This window comes from Tachypleus tridentatus, chromosome 5 (assembly GCF_004210375.1).
Source record: "Tachypleus tridentatus isolate NWPU-2018 chromosome 5, ASM421037v1, whole genome shotgun sequence".
Classification (NCBI taxonomy): domain Eukaryota; kingdom Metazoa; phylum Arthropoda; class Merostomata; order Xiphosura; family Limulidae; genus Tachypleus; species Tachypleus tridentatus.
Window position 1 is genome coordinate 15,229,127 of NC_134829.1, and position 16,987 is coordinate 15,246,113.

At 34.9% G+C, this 16,987-nt stretch overlaps 1 protein-coding gene across 3 annotated transcripts in view; it reads left to right on the forward strand.

Moving 5' to 3' along the window:
- LOC143250588 (IQ motif and SEC7 domain-containing protein 1-like) overlaps positions 1-16,987 on the forward strand; it is a 172,416-nt gene that overhangs the window by 95,592 nt on the left and 59,837 nt on the right. Inside the window, exon 1 of one of the 3 annotated variants that reach the window (XM_076501382.1) lies at positions 8,329-8,467. The exons of the other annotated variants lie outside the window; for them this stretch is intronic. Within the exon in view, the coding sequence (XP_076357497.1) occupies positions 8,400-8,467 (68 nt within the window). The 5' untranslated portion in view covers positions 8,329-8,399. Of the gene's footprint in view, positions 1-8,328; positions 8,468-16,987 lie in introns of those variants that run through there. 3 annotated transcript variants of the gene reach the window in all.

Below are 16,987 nucleotides of genomic sequence, written 5' to 3' on the forward strand. Positions count from 1 at the left end.
TAAAAACTAAATTTCTTGATTTGTCAAAGGTTAGTCAGAATATCCGGGTTATTTGTCTGTAAATTATTGAAGTTAACCCAACTACTAAATTAAATAGTGTTACACTAGAAATGATCTTATCTCTTATAATTGGACTGGCCAGGCAACTTTTGTCTCATAAAGAAATTACGTAATGTGTGAATTCTCTGATCGACCTTATCTTTTATAATTGGACTGGTCAAACAACTTTTGTCGACTTTGTATGTTGTTTTACATCATGTGCAAATATATAATAATATCAAATAATTCGTTTCTGGAAACGCACACCAACAAACACCATGAGCTGATTTTCAGGACTGAGGTTTCTACAGCATGTTTTATTATATATTTACAATGTGACACCAAGATGTGTTAGAACATAGAAAGGTTGAGCTTTAATTTTATAACGGATGTAATGTGTTACGAGAATCCTACGAAACACATTAAGCCTCTATCTGGCTCCCAGCCTATTTCTCTGTGTCGTAAAAATGGCACAGAGTATGTGAATGTGTTTTATACTGTCATATAAAAATAAGGTAAAATCTTTTTATATATTCCTCAGATGATAATAACTGTTATATAACAGAAATAACACAGTGGGTGAACTTCTATGGTGTGGCAAAGAAATAACCTAGTGTGTGTGAACTTCTCCAGTATAATAAGGAAATAACATATGCGAACTTCTCTGGTGTAATAAGTAAATAACAAATTGTAATGGGGATAGGTTCGGTTTTGTAATAAACAAAGACACAAAATGAATATCTTCTGAATGTGATAAGTAAATAGTATATTGTTTGACACAAATGTAGTATGCTAATTCCATTTCAGTAATTACGTAATATAAAATATTTTGCTTATTTAATTATGTCACCTTTGTTTAATCGTTAGAGGTTAAAGTATGTCTCTTTATATATTTAGATGTGAAATTAAAAATGATTGTTATATTAAGACAAATCAGCATTGCATTTAGGTTATCCAAAAGATTCCTCATAATTATAACATAAAGGACGTTTCATGTTTATATGAATTTTAATTGTTTATGTGTTAATTTTGGCTATACAATGCACCCGATTCTTCTAATTGTGAAGGTTGTGTGTCACCTTAAAAAGCACATTTTTAAAGACTGCAAGTTTTCAAGGAACTTGAGGGGTGGAGAACCAAGATATATGTTATAACAGGTAGCGCCACGTGTTATTCTTCAACATTAACCTGCTACTACTAAATTCTGTTTAAATATATAAATAAAGATATTAAGTGTGCGTAGACATAAATAATGCAGCTGTATAGTTCATCCGGGTTATAGACATGCTAAGCATGAGTTAATTAATTAATATTCTTGTAAAACACATTTTGATATCACATACCTATATTTGTATCATTATTATTATTAATTAGAGTCTACTGTTAGTCTAGTACACATCAAGAAACCTCCATGTATCAAAGCCGTGCGTGTTCTTGTGAAGGGTGTTGTTTTCTTTCAGTTTTTAATTTAAAAACAAAATGCTTACGGATAAAATAGGTCTCCAAGTGAATCTACTCTCTCAAATACAGCTTTTGCTTATTTCTTTAGTATAGATAGGTAATAGGTGAATAACGTCTAGCGGGCAGGTGCCCTTTTTAACCGCATTTCTTTCCTTCTAAGGTGTGGAACGTTAAGGCTTTTTAAACACTACTATAATGTTAGACTACCGTTATTCACCATCTGCTTTGCCAATACTTTGGAGAGAAGAGACCAACGGTTTGCCAATGGTTGGTTGTCCTTGTATTAGAGGACACCGAGTTCTTTTTATCTTCTTCTACTTTCTCCGTGAAATACATGTTTTCGTATTCATTATATATAAACGTACAACACAATACACTTCCGGTATATGCTAAAGAAGGAAGCTGTGTGAATAAAACATCTGTACAGGTTGCAGCTTCGATAGCTCACTTCTCAGTTACTTTTGTCGGATTGATCAGAAGCCGGAAGTCTTTGTCTGATTCTCCAGACATCGAAACTTATTTAACATGTAGTATACTTCATCATTTTAGCGAAACTATGGGTCTGCTTACACCGGTACAAGCGTCGTAGTTTCGATAACTTTTCTAAAGATATGTATGTGAATGTGGCATTTACTATGCATTTATTAAAAATTTAAAATAAACTGAAATAATCAGTTTGCGATGAAGTGTTAAAATCTATTTTATTATATTTATTTATTACAGTTCATTCCAGTTATAATAGAATCGACTTTTTGATTTATTTTAAGTACTGGAAATCGTTACAAACGTTTAAACAAATCCAACATGTCATTATAAAAAAAAAAAGACTCATGGAACTAAATTTGCTCTCGCTATGTAGGTAATATCAGTATATGTTCATACTGAGGTAGAGAAACAGTAAAAAAATTGAACATGGTTTGTTTATAATAAAGTAAGCAGGCAGTGTTTAACAACAAGATTAGATGGCGCTGAGTAGGTGGATTATAAATATTGTGACCAGTGAGTAGGCGACAGTTGGGTTGTAAAGAGAGGTTACGTTTTGGAGAAGACCACGAGTTACATCAGTTGGGTTGTAAGTCTAAAGAGAGGTTACGTTTTGGAGAAGACCACGAGTTACATGAGTTGGGTTGTAAGTCTAAAGAGAGGTTACGTTTTGGAGAAGACCACGAGTTACATCAGTTGGGTTGTAAGTCTAAAGAGAGGTTACGTTTTGGAGAAGACCACGAGTTACATGAGTTGGGTTGTAAGTCTAAAGAGAGGTTACGTTTTGGAGAAGACTACGAGTTACCTGAGTTGGGTTGTAAGTCTAAAGAGAGGTTACGTTTTGGAGAAGACCACGAGTTACCTGAGTTGGGTTGTAAGTCTAAAGAGAGGTTACGTTTTGGAGAAGACCACGAGTTACATGAGTTGGGTTGTAAGTCTAAAGAGAGGTTACGTTTTGGAGAAGACCACGAGTTACCTGAGTTGGGTTGTAAGTCTAAAGAGAGGTTACGTTTTGGAGAAGACCACGAGTTACATCAGTTGGGTTGTAAGTCTAAAGAGAGGTTACGTTTTGGAGAAGACCACGAGTTACATGAGTTGGGTTGTAAGTCTAAAGAGAGGTTACGTTTTGGAGAAGACCACGAGTTACATGAGTTGGGTTGTAAGTCTAAAGAGAGGTTACGTTTTGGAGAAGACCACGAGTTACATGAGTTGGGTTGTAAGTCTAAAGAGAGGTTACGTTTTGGAGAAGACCACGAGTTACCTGAGTTGGGTTGTAAGTCTAAAGAGAGGTTACGTTTTGGAGAAGACCACGAGTTACCTGAGTTGGGTTGTAAGTCTAAAGAGAGGTTACGTTTTGGAGAAGACTACGAGTTACCTGAGTTGGGTTGTAAGTCTAAAGAGAGGTTACGTTTTGGAGAAGACCACGAGTTACCTGAGTTGGGTTGTAAGTCTAAAGAGAGGTTACGTTTTGGAGAAGACCACGAGTTACATGAGTTGGGTTGTAAGTCTAAAGAGAGGTTACGTTTTGGAGAAGACCACGAGTTACCTGAGTTGGGTTGTAAGTCTAAAGAGAGGTTACGTTTTGGAGAAGACCACGAGTTACCTGAGTTGGGTTGTAAGTCTAAAGAGAGGTTACGTTTTGGAGAAGACCAAGAGTTACCTGAGTTGGGTTGTAAGTCTAAAGAGAGGTTACGTTTTGGAGAAGACCACGAGTTACCTGAGTTGGGTTGTAAGTCTAAAGAGAGGTTACGTTTTGGAGAAGACCAAGAGTTACATGGATATATAGGCCAGTACCTCGTACTCGTTATCCTCATGTTATATTATTTTCTGTAAAAGGTAGACAATAAGGCACGTCATCACTTAATAATGAGCGATTTCATAAGGTATTACTTTACTAAAAATAACAAGAACTTAAAAATCGTTGCCTTCACGTGATTTCACTTTCAGAAGAATACAACTATCCAGACCTTGTTTAGCGTTTGAAAACCATTAGCTTTAAGCGATCGATATATCTTTGGTTCAGATCTGCAATTGTTTTACATGGTATTACTTTCAAAAAAGGGCTATTTGTTATTCTTAAGTCTGCATAAACGACAATTAGTTTTAGATTTGTTACATTAGAGGGGGGGGTCAAGTGTCAGGCTTGAGCTAACACTTCAGTTAAGTCTCATATATTATACAAAATTTACATTCAGCGAAACTGGTTTACTGCAGGAAGGGGAGAAGAAACGAATCCAATAACGTTATGCTTTTACGTCATTCATATATTATTTCTTTTTCTCCTGAAATTACACATTTTAGTGAGGGGGGGGGAATTTCAAAATTAATTTTCATGTGATTTGAAAAAAAAATTGTAATTGTTTTAGAACAATAAATTTTAATACATGTTTTTGTGTCGTTCTTTTTATAACAACCATGTAAAACTAGTCCAATTGTTTGTGGTGTTGTTTTTACAGTAATCATGTAAAACTAGTCCAATTGTTTGTGCTGTTGTTTTTACAGTAATCATGTAAAACTAGTCTACTTACTTGTGTTAACGATTTTCTTTTTGAGACATCGGAAAGACTGGTAGTTAATACCAGTGATTGAACAACTTTGCTCATAGTACAAGTCTGTTAATTACAATTTTACACGGCTTTCATCATAAAATATTGTCAAAGTTTTCTTCTAATTAAGAATATTTTAAACTTTTTCTGGATGTTTGATATATTTGCACTCTTTGAAACTGCATTGAGCAGTGAAATTATAATACCGAAACAATGCATATTAGACATTTCTTGGTCTACTGATGGAAGTGATGTATGTTAGACACCATTGGGCTACTAATAAAGGTGATATACGTTAGACTCGTTCAGGCTGCCTACAATAGTGCAACTGAGAAAATGATACTTTTATAATAGTCGCAACTACTAAACTGTCTGCCTAAGTCTTGTTTCCTCGAAATGTGGCTGAAGGGTAACTATAGGGGTTACCTGTTTTAAGCTCTCGCACCACAATAGAGTAATGTGTTGTCTATCAGTCAGCCACTAGACACTAAAATGACTTCATATAAGAGGCACTTAACGTTGCAATATGTACCATCGTAACGTTATTAAGACGTGCGCATGCCATGAATTAAGAGAATAATTGTGCAGCCTGTAGAGTGTAGACTACAATATAACGTGAATTATGAGCTGTAAAAGCAAGAAATAATAATATTTGTTACTCTTAATTTTGGTTTCATATACTCTTGAAACAAAACACTTTCGGGAATTCTGCTGAAGTACATCTACTATGGTACTTGAATGTATTTTAACCGATGTAGTAAGCTTACGTTTATATAATAAGTATTTGAAGAATGTGTAGTATCAATTCCATTAATTATTATTCTAAATCATTGAGCAGACGTCTCATTTAAGATTATGTAATTTTTCTCACAAAGTGTTGGTAATGTGAAAAAGAAAAAAAAACTTCATGAATTTTTAAACCCTTGTTGGAATGTGTACAGTAATATAACCGATAAATTGATACAATGTATGTCTGTTACGAGTTAGGCTGTTTATAACAGTTCAGATAACAAACTGACATCCTGTATGCTAGACATATTTTAAGACTGTCTTTATTAATTCATTTGATGAAATGACACCGTGTGTGTTAGACGTGTGTTGTAATGTTTGCAATAATGAAATTGACGATGTAACGGCATATATTTTAAACATGTGTTGTCTACAAAATATTTACAAACTCATATGATGTCTATTAAGCACGTATTGAAGTATCTAAACCACATAAACTGATAAAGAAACTCTTTATCTGCCTTTATAGTTATGTATATTTTACTTCTTTGGACAAAGCTTTATTTTTAAAATCAGAAATAAAACGTTTACAAAGTAACTGACTGTTTATACAGTTTTCCTACAACATCACTATTTTATAACATGCTGTTACATAAGTCACTTATATTTAATGCTCTGTCCAATAGAAATGAAAAAAAAAAGATTATTAATTAGGATATTGGTGTATTTATCAACAGGGTAGTATTTAGGTATAACGACTTTCTTTACATTATTAAACAAGTCATTTTATGTCACGTCTAACAGAAGTTTTCCAACATATACAATTATAACCATTTTATAGGCCACATTCGATGTTTAGAATGTTTATTTTTTGTGGTTTGGTCAAATGCATAGTGAATAAAGATTATTCAAACCATAACATAAAATAATTATAAATGTCACTTTCGAAGAAATGTATTTACCAGTGGTAACAAGTGTATGGATTCTGATTTGTTGTTGTTGTTCATGTAACTTTTACTAATTCCTACATTTTAAAGAGTTGTGATTATATCATAAAACGTACGCGCCTATATAAGTAATGACCATGACCCGTGGCCCGGCATGGCTAAGTGATTAAGGCACTCGACTCATAATCCGAGGGTCGCGGGTCCGAATTCCTGTCACACCATACATGCTCGCCCTTTCAGCCGTGGGAGCGTTATAATGTAACGGTCAATCCCACTATTCGTTGGTAAAGAGTAGCCCAAGAGTTGGCGGTGGGTGGTGATGACTAGCTGCCTTTCCTCTAGTCTTACACTGCTAAATTAGGGACGGCTAGCACAGATAGCCCTTGAGTAGCTTTGTGCGAAATTCCAAAACGAACAAACACTCTTGCGTAGTTAGTTACTGCTTGGCTCTAGATAGAGAAGGGATGTTGTTAGTATATTGTATTACCTTCTTTGATTTTTTTTAAATTGTATTTCTATAATTCCACATATATGGTAATATTCTGTTCCTTTAAGCAACCTATTATAGCTATAGATTTCTGAACACAAACTTTGTGTCGATTCACGGACGACACTAATCCCAGATGTTTTTTCACTAAGTATTTTAGTTTGAAAGCAGTCATAGTAAATTTTATTACAAAGTCTTGTTTGCGGTAACGTAGGATGGAAAATGATCGTTACGCGTGCTAAGTTAAGTATCTGCTTTTATTTTTTCTGTTTGTATAAAACACTTAAATTATGTGTGTATTATAAATAATTTATTTTTGTTGTATAGATGCCCATATATAAATATAATTATCTTCAGTACCATGAGCGTTCACGGATATTTCTGCAGGGGGTGAGAGAGCAAATTCTAAAGCAACGTAATAAACCATATCTACTGAATGAATAAAGAAATAAATGCATTTTTCAATTTCCTGGGGGACAAGTTCCCCTTGCCCACCCCTTCCACAAGCGGATTGCCATGCTCGGTAATTTCATTTATGTTTATACAGAAGATAGCTTGTGCCAAGAATACACAAATGGGAATTATCGAAGGATATTTTTACATATAGCTATTAGATACTGCTAATTATGTTCTCTATATGTGTTCTAGTGGTTAAGGCGCTCGACTCCAAATCTAAGGATCGAGTAGTAGAATCAACTTCACTGAATATGCTTGCACTTTTAGCAGTAATGGTGTTATAATGTGACAGTCAGTCTCATTATTTGTTGACAATAAAGTTGACAGTGGATGATGCTGACTAGCTGCCCTCACTTTAGTCTATAACTACTAAATTAGGGACGACTAGTGCAGGTAACCCTCCTGTAATTTTGAGTGAAAATAAAAACAAATCATTTCTGTCTACGTTGGTTCTAGTCCACTCCACAATTAGTGTGAGCTTAAGACTTTTCCTATGGCTGTGTTACAGCGAGTTATAAAGTGTGTTTTTGAATCAAAAGATGCTAAAACTTGACAAATATTTTTGTTCCGAAGTTCTGTTAACACAAAGCAACTACTTGTTTGAGATGTGCATAAATGAGTGTGCAAAGAAATGTGCATATCGTGTGTGGGTATGCCCACGTAATTCCATAGAATCAGAGACGAGAGTAAAACTTAGCAGTGACACTGTTTAACGTATTCTGTTTGGATCATCGCCCAGATGTGGGCAAATATTCACTAATAAAAAAAAAAAAAAGCCATCTTCTTTTATCCTCACGACTCTTTAACATTAACAGTTATAGAGAAATGTTATTCCATTATAAACATTAGTGTGTTGGAATATTAACAATAATCAAGGGTTGTGATTCCAGACAAGATGACTTCACATGTGCTGCAATTGTAAACTAAGCATGAATCATTAGAAGATCTGAATAAACTTGGCTTCTCTAGGGCGACTGAAAAGAAATCTTTTACCTGCTAACCTGTAGTTTCAGGCGTTCCTTATTTTATCTTCAAATTCAAGAATTGAGGACATGCGCCAACGAACTTGCTTTCAATAAGGAAAGGATTCAATTGTACGACCGGTTTTTGAGAAGATCTGTATTCAGTTGTTTGCTTTATCAGTTGACACCATATACTCGAACCTGTCAGAAACGAGCAGGCCGGTTGGCCAGGTCACTGGTTTGGACTGATGTTTCACTAACTTGCATTGCGTTAGCCTTGTACAAGTAAATGATACATCACCAGGTGTGTGTGTGTGTAATTGTTTGGGGAAAAGACAGACAGTCCTGCGCAGCAAGGTTTGTTTCTATCGTTTTTATCTTTTTTTATTCTATTTGTAGAAATAGCTTCTAGCAGTCGTACACGTATAATGAATATTTTTCTGTTCAAGTACGAGAAACCATGGTTTCCTGTAGTCATTAAAGAAGGTTTCTATTTTAATTTATTGTGATTTTTATAGGACACCAGAGGTTTTAGTAACTTATGTTTAATAAAAATTGAAAACAAATCTCAGTTTCTGCACCAAATATTTTGAAGGAAGGTCCAAAGAGAATTTAATTTTCTCAAAACATTTCTAAAATTTAAAATATTTTTAGGCAATGTCATCTATTAGGGTTTAGAATAGCATAAAATAATGTGTTACTATAGAAACTTATAAACATCTAATACCAACGTCTCAAAGTACAACTTGATTTAGAGACCATCAGATGAGCGAAGAATTCCGATCTAAAACATGCTCGAAGATTACCAGTCTCGATAATCAGGAAAACGCATTATAAAAGTGATGCACATAGCCAAACCGGCAGGCAAGTAATAATCCCTGACTGCTGATGTGAAGACAATGGCTCAGAGCAATGAAATTATTTCCTGAGATTATTGGATTACAAATTTCTCAAATTTTTTAAGAGATTGAGTGAAAATCCATATCCTGATTATGATGTTAATAATGGATATAATTCAGAAAGTAAGAGCCAAGTTAAAAGTATTAAGAACCACTTGATGCCATTCATTTGTTCTTGTGTATGGTATACGAGAATACTTCAAATCTTAAAAACTTGATTAAAGGGTATATTTTTGGGAACAGAATGACTGCTGCCACCAAACTAGGCGAAATCATCAAATAGGCGGAAACGACCATAATGGTAAAAAGAAGGAAAAGTCGACTATTTTAAATCATTGCTACTGGAAGAAACGGATACAATTAACGAGAATAGACCAAAGAGCGATCAATAGATGCTGAGATTGTCTTATCCTCTCAAGATGATATGTCGTGTTTTGTTGTATATAAAGCTCTTCTTATTTGTTTGTTTGTTTTTTAATTTTGCGCAAAGTTACACGAGGGCTATTTGCGCTAGCCGTTCCTAATTTAGCAGTGTAAGACTAGAGGGACGGCAGCTAGTCATTACCATCCACCGCCAACTCTTGGGCTACTCTTTTATCAACGAATAGTGGATTAACCGTCACGTTATAACACCCCCACGGCTGAAAGTGCGAGCATTTTTGGTGTGATGGACAATCGAACCCGCGACCTTTGGATTACGGGTCGAGTGCCTTAACCACCTGGCCATGCCGGGCCCCTTTTCCTTGATTGATACGTTATTATTTACATAAAACACATTAAAACAATGTGGATGTATGTGTTTTTATACCCTGTGCCTGTATTTCGTTTGTCATTGAGTCTGACGATTTATGATGAATTGGCCTTTTCAAGTTTTCGGTTGTCACACTACAAATACCCTGTCAATTGAATTCAGGTTATGTTTTATCTTTTATTAGCATTAGTTTTTTCTTATTTAAAAAAATATTAATATTTATCCTAATTAAATAACAAACCCAAACATCGATTTCACGTACTTGAATAGCACATTAAAGTCATTTTATTATTACAGTTCTAACAAGGCCATCACTAGGGTTAAGGTCAAGGGTCCGGGCCGCTTTGAAACGTGGTTAGCTGAAGCTAATACCATCCAGTATTCTAATTTAAGATTTATGTTAGGCTTGACCCAATTATGTGTCTCATTGTCCCCCCCCCCTCAAGTTAAGAAAACCTGAGACTGCCGAAGAAACACTTGAATAATGGTTATTACACTTGGTGCATTTAACACAGAATCATATAACGTGTCTGGCCTTTCGAGATTTTACTGCATGCTAGCAACTGTTGTTCTGAACATTCTAGGCACATATAAATCGTTACGCTTTCTAGTTATTTTGTAAAGTTACATGATATAACTTGCCCTACAAATAACTGACCATAGCTCACATACTCATCATTTTATTCTCTCACAAATACCGGTCAGGTTTTTAAAGTAGCATTGCACGCAAAAATGATTGATTCAAAATACAAAACCTGTTTTACAATGTAGGTAAAATTACATACAACAGATTACGATCACTGTATAAATAGAGTAAGCCGCAAGAATGGGTGACCTTTTGACCCTGATTTTCTCATGTGCATGTTTCCGTTTTCTGGTAAGCAGACAGGAAGTTGTTTGGAATAAACTTTACTTTTAATACCAGGATGTTTTATTAAAATAAATATTAAAACTATACTAATACTGTATTTTATAATATTGAAAATATAATACATAGTTGTTTCTGACGTTAGTATTTGTCTTTTAATATCCTTTCTATCAAATGGCGTTTATCTTTACTTTGCCTTGAACTCTAATGTGTTTTCGGTATGTAATTTAATAAGTCACTCTCATTTATTGAATGCTGTCCTTATTTATAGGCCCGGCATGGCCAGGTGGTTAAAGCACTCGACTCGTAATCCGAAAGTCGCGAGTTCGAATCCCTGTCACACCCAACATGATCGTCGTTTCAGCCGTGGGAGCGTTATAAAGTGACGATCAGTCCCACTATTCGTTGGTAAAAGAGTAGCCTAAGAGTTGGCGGTAGGTGGCGATGACTACCTGCCTTCCCTCTTAGCCTTACACTGCTAAATTAGGGATGGTTAGCGCAGATAGCCCTCGTGTAGCTTTGCGCGAAATTCAAAACAAGCCAAACTTACTTATGTCTAGTGTTTAAAAACCACAACGTTATATTCGTCACTGATAAAAAAAAAGAGAACAGTTGTAATTATCATATAATAACAATCAAAGTACAATGAAATGAATCGTGAGAAAGAAAGGAGAGACTTCTGATAAGCAGCTTACCAAACGATCTTCAAATACAGATTAACTAACACTGAATATAAATGTATGTATGAAACAGAAACGTGTAGAATTAGTTATAAGAACTATTTTGGAATTTTATGTTGTAATTCAAAAGGTGAAATAAGCAATATAAACTACAAAGGCTAATAACTTTACCAGACACTATAAAATAAAAATAAGGAAGGTAAATTATATAAAATAGAAATATATCAGAACGTCCCTTAAGTGATGTCTGATTTTAGGTTCAGAAAAAGATAAAGGATTTCAAACGCTTTTAATGTTATTTAATCAATAATATATGTTTCGTTATTATTAATTACTTCCTACCAATGATTCGCAAGCTTCTGAATGCCACTTCTGTAAAATTCTTGGGGTTTGGAGGAAAAGAATGTAGAGAGAGCAGTTTTCACATCTTCATGTGTTCCAAGTTCTTTTCCATCAATATAGGTCTGAAAAATTCAAAATACATGATAATCAAATGAGGATAAGGTCTGGAGAATAAGTAGGATATGGAAGTTTTCCCAGTATAGCTCATCAATCTTTGCAGATGTGATCTTTGCTGTATGGGGGCGTAAATTATCCTCATGAAACACAACACCTTCACGATTGATCAAAGCAGACCTCTTTTCTTTCATTACAACATTCAAGCACTCTAACTGTTGACAGTCTGATGTAATCGTTACATTGAGTGGCAGCAACTCAAAGTGGACCACACCAACAATATCTCACCAAACACTTAACAAGGTCCATTTTGGGCTTGCTTCAGCCAGTTTACCTGCACTGAGCCATTGTTTCCAGTGATTAACATTTTTATAAAATATCCATTTTTCATCTCCAGTCACTAACTTGTCCAAAAAAGTGTGTTACGTTCATGAGAGTGTAGAGAAGTGCAAATCTCCACTCTTGCTCTAAGGTTGGCTTCTTTCAAATCATAGAAAACCCACTTTCTAAGTTTTGACACCTTTTCAAGCTGTTGCAGACGACAATAAACTATTGAATGGGTTGAATTAAGCTTTTGTGCTAGTTCTTCCACTGTTACAGCACAATCTTCATCAGGTGCAGCCAGCAGCAAGTCATCATTAAACTCAACAGGACGACCTGAACGTGGTGCATCACTTAAGCTGTAGTCACCTGATCTGAACTTCTGAAACCACCTTCGACATTTTCTTTCATTGAAAGACTCTGCACCATAAACACCTTGAATGTTTCATGTAGTTTCTGCTGCACTATTGTCTTTTTTAAACTCGTAAAGCATTACATGCCTCATGTGCTCCTCAGACACATCCTTCTCCATAAGGGTTTATTTGATTAATGATCTGAAAAAGTGGAGACGGGTTGGTTTCTTTTATTTGTCTGAATATTTTTACACACGTTCTACTACATATTTTAATCATTAAAGCCTTCTACAAAGACAGAAATGATGATACAGTTTTCGCATTAAATTTTCGGACGTTACTTATGGGATGACCCGATAGATGATAATTTTGTTTTTCTTGAATGATGTTATTAAATTAATTATACTTTTATACACTTTGACCTGTAAATAACCAAAACAGTTGCCATTCTTTCTGGACGGTGTAATTGTTTCTACTTACAAAATTCAATGCTAAAGAGACATAAATTTTGAAAATAAGTTAGAGGTGTCTGTGAATGTCATAGTGATAGCATACAGGTAAAATGAAGCAATTCTAGGAATTAAGACAAAGTTACAGTAAATTGTAGAAGGGCTGGGAGAGAGCAAAGTGATATCAAGTCATTCATGATGACGAGAAACCCAATTGAAGTAAAAACGTATCTCAGGACGGCAGATTAACCTGAAGATAACCTAAAAACGTTGTTATCTGTTTTATTAGTAGCTGTTAATACCCATACCAGCCGTTCTGAGATAAATTGATATGGAGTAAATCACTTGTGAGATTTTCAATAAACAGAAGTTGGGATTCCTGATGAGGAATATGCTACAACTTCAGATGGCTTATCAAATTAACACACTGGGGTGAAGATAATACACCATGCAGCGATAGGCTAATTATCAGATTCACAAACTGCATCCACTCTCGAGCCCTACTCGAGGAAATGTGGTTCGACATGAAGCACAAAAGCATGCGTAACAAACTACGTACTTATAAGCTGCATGAAAGCACAATGACGGGTGGGATTCTGTAACGAAGGTCGTGGTTTTGCAACATATTGCAAAGTGAATTGCATACGTCGAAGGTAAATGGAGGTTCATAAAACTGTGTTTTTACTTTGGAATAAAAAGCGTGAACGTTCCTGTGCAAAGCTAATGTTCATGATTACGCACAGTGTCTAACATTTTCATAGCAGAGAATTACATCACATCAAATCACATGATGAAATCACAACCTAGAACATTATCCTTTCCCTAAGAGGTGTAAGAGATAGCGTGGAAAAGTTACGCTCTCCTGTACAATTGACTTTAATATATTAAAAACTCTAAGGGTCAGTGTCGGTCAACAGAAATCGTTTGTCTGTCAGACTGCAGTTTTCGTGGTCAAACTGCAGTTTTCTTCAGTAGCAGATAAGTACTGAAACGATTTCAGGTTGTTAAAATATTAAACAGTTTGTAGTGTTTTACACTTTGTTCATTCATTATAATTTGAAGTTATCATTCAGTATTCTAAGAATCATCAACAAAATGATTGTTTGCAATTGTTGGAGGAAGTTATTCAGGGATGGTATTGGTCTTAGTATTTAAAGTGTGATACTCAAGATATAGCCTTAATGTAGTTAAACTCCTGTGTAAAGGATTGGAATAATACTGATTCTATCTGCACCTGGAATAACGTATTTACTAATATTTTATGAATAAAATTAGATAAATGATCACATAGCCGATAACGCTGGAGGTTAAGTTTGGGTATGCGGTCGTTTGGTACCTTTAGTTCTGGTTTAAAAACTAAGATTGGTATCGATGTAACAGAAAACGTTTGTCGACGTTTGATTCCAAGGACTTAAAATTTTAACCTGTTTATTTAGTGTCATATTGAAGCACGAACAAACTTCACTCCAGCAAGCCCCTCCAAGCCCTTTGTTGTGGAAAAAGGATGCTTTTGAAAATGAATAAGAGAAAGTGATACTAAGTAAAAAGCATGAGGATAGCATTGCGATGTCAGGGTTTCGCAGGTATTATTCGAATACATTTATACTATACATAATGTCTACAACGTCTTTGCCACATTTGACCATCTGTCTAGCCTTCTTGATGGTTCTCCTTTACAAGAATTCGGATCAAAATCTGTGGTGACCAAAGCACCACTAAACCATCAGAACCTCTTCTCTTTTTATGAATCACCGAGTATGACGAAAACGTGGAGATGTTTCTAACGTTTCGTTTCTCAAGTTTAATCCTTACAACTTTACTTTACCTGTAAGATGTTTTTTCTCGTCTACGTTTAATGTTGAAGACATTTTGTTGAGTTTATAATATTTCTGTAACAGTTTTTCTTTCTTTCATTTAGTATTTATATGAATGTTTTCTTCCACACTCTCTACACTAATATTATCATGGGTGAGATGGTTTTAGAGGAAAAGCGGAAGAGTTTTCATAATTTTCCAGCACCTTATTATATATATTTTAGTAAAATTAATTAATTACATCCAGCTGAAGCCAAATAAGTAAACAAAATCATGAGGAAGGACTGCGTTAAAAACAGAAAATCCCAACCTCTGATTAATTAAACATGAGAGTATAAAATGTATCCTACGTTTTGGAGGTGACTACGGAAGTTGAACCCACATTGGGGTGGGAATACAACGTCTATCAGTCTTAACCTCCAATTCACTAGTCTGACATAAGAAGATTAGAAATTTAGAAATTAGGAGAGCGAAATGTGGGCGCTCATGTCCACAACGTCCCATATCTATATCACCCTTCACTGCCTGCAGACAGTTGTGGGAAAATGACTGCTCTCCCAAGTTAAAATAAGAAAAAGATAAACATAAAATAAATAAAGTAAAAAATGAAAATAAAAATAAAATAAAAAGCAAGGAAAATACGGTACATTTTATAATCCCGCGTTATAGCTTGTACCCTAGGATCCTTTTAAAAATATGCAGCGTATTTTGTTTAATTTTAATGTGTTTTGTTATAGCTTAAAAATTGTGGTTTTATATATATATATATGTACACACACACGTAATTTGAATCTTCGTGTTTTAAATTTGGATTAAAATGACGGAAAAATATTATGCCAGTTTTTATTAGCCGATAATGTGAAATCCACCTAAAACTTAATTTATCAGAAAACGAGATGTTTAACCCCACACTCGAACATTGTTGCACGTTCCTTGCTGGAGAGAACAAATAAAAGTCAGTACTACATAAAAAAAAAAAAGTTACGTTGCTGGGAATAAATAATAATAACCATAGACGTGCTCAGCCGCTTGTGGTTTCTTATTATGTAACTTATCCCTTTAAAGTTCTGTATCAAAGGGGTTACTAGTCACTGGCACACGGGGTTTATGTCAAGATTCTGTTTGACAGTGCCTCGATTCCCCAGTTGGTGTCTTGAAAACTCAGGATAGAAAACCATGATAATGTGATACTGAATGATCGAAAGTTCCCGCTCCTGTGTATCCTAGGGACACCATTACTTCTTATTTGTCTAGAGATAGACACATAAAGCTTTAAAGTCATAGAACTCAAGTCGTGTGGTTCTACCCTCTTTTTTTTCACGGTTGTTAGGTGCAAAAACCCAAAAGTGGGTCATAAAGACGCAACAAATGAGGTGATTGCACGCATCTACATGCATCTCGTGCTAGGAAGAAGTTTGAATGAGACCAGTGTTTATGATTCTTCATAAAAGTTATGCAGTATTTACGTGTATATATTATATTTTAATTTTTTTTGGTCAATGTCAGTAAAATGGATGTTAAAAAGCAATTAAAAATAGAGGAGAAGACATGCTAAAAGATCTAAATTCGGTCAAAATAAAATGAATTAGACGCAAATGTGGCGTTACCAACAATAAATAATAAGAGTATGGCAGAGTAAAGTTTCATTTTTTTTTTACTTAAAGTATGGTTTAACAGAAATCTTAACCTCTGGGAGAAATAAACAATTTTTTTTTCACGTATGACATACTCGTCGATCCGTTAATTTTTTAACACCCACTCTTTTGCTCTATAACATCTTCTGTGTTATTTCAAAGGTTTTTTCATTGAATTTTCTAATTTGTACTTTATGTTAAGTTATTTTACTGTTTGGTTGATATTGTCGGACATTACGCTTCTCATAGGGTGTATACAAATCTGCAGACTAGATGTGGCTTAATAGTTAAATGATCCGACTTTGAATACAAGTATGTTTGGTTCTCAGTTCTTACTGCAAAATCACACACCTCCTACTTTGAGGCTGAGGGTGTGCTATATGGGTGATAGTAAATCTTTCTATTTGGCCAGTTTATTTGTTTATTATATTTCACACAAAGCCACTTGGAGGTTGTTTTGGTAGCTGGCCCTACTTAGAATTGATACACTAGAGGTAGGTCAACACCACCCACAGCCCACGTTTGAGCTACTCTTTATCAACGAAAATTAGGATTGCTTGTAATATTATAACGTTCCCATGGTTGAAAAGGCTGGCATGTTTAGTGGCTGAATTCGAACCCACGACTCGTAACTTTGGAGTTGCGTACACTA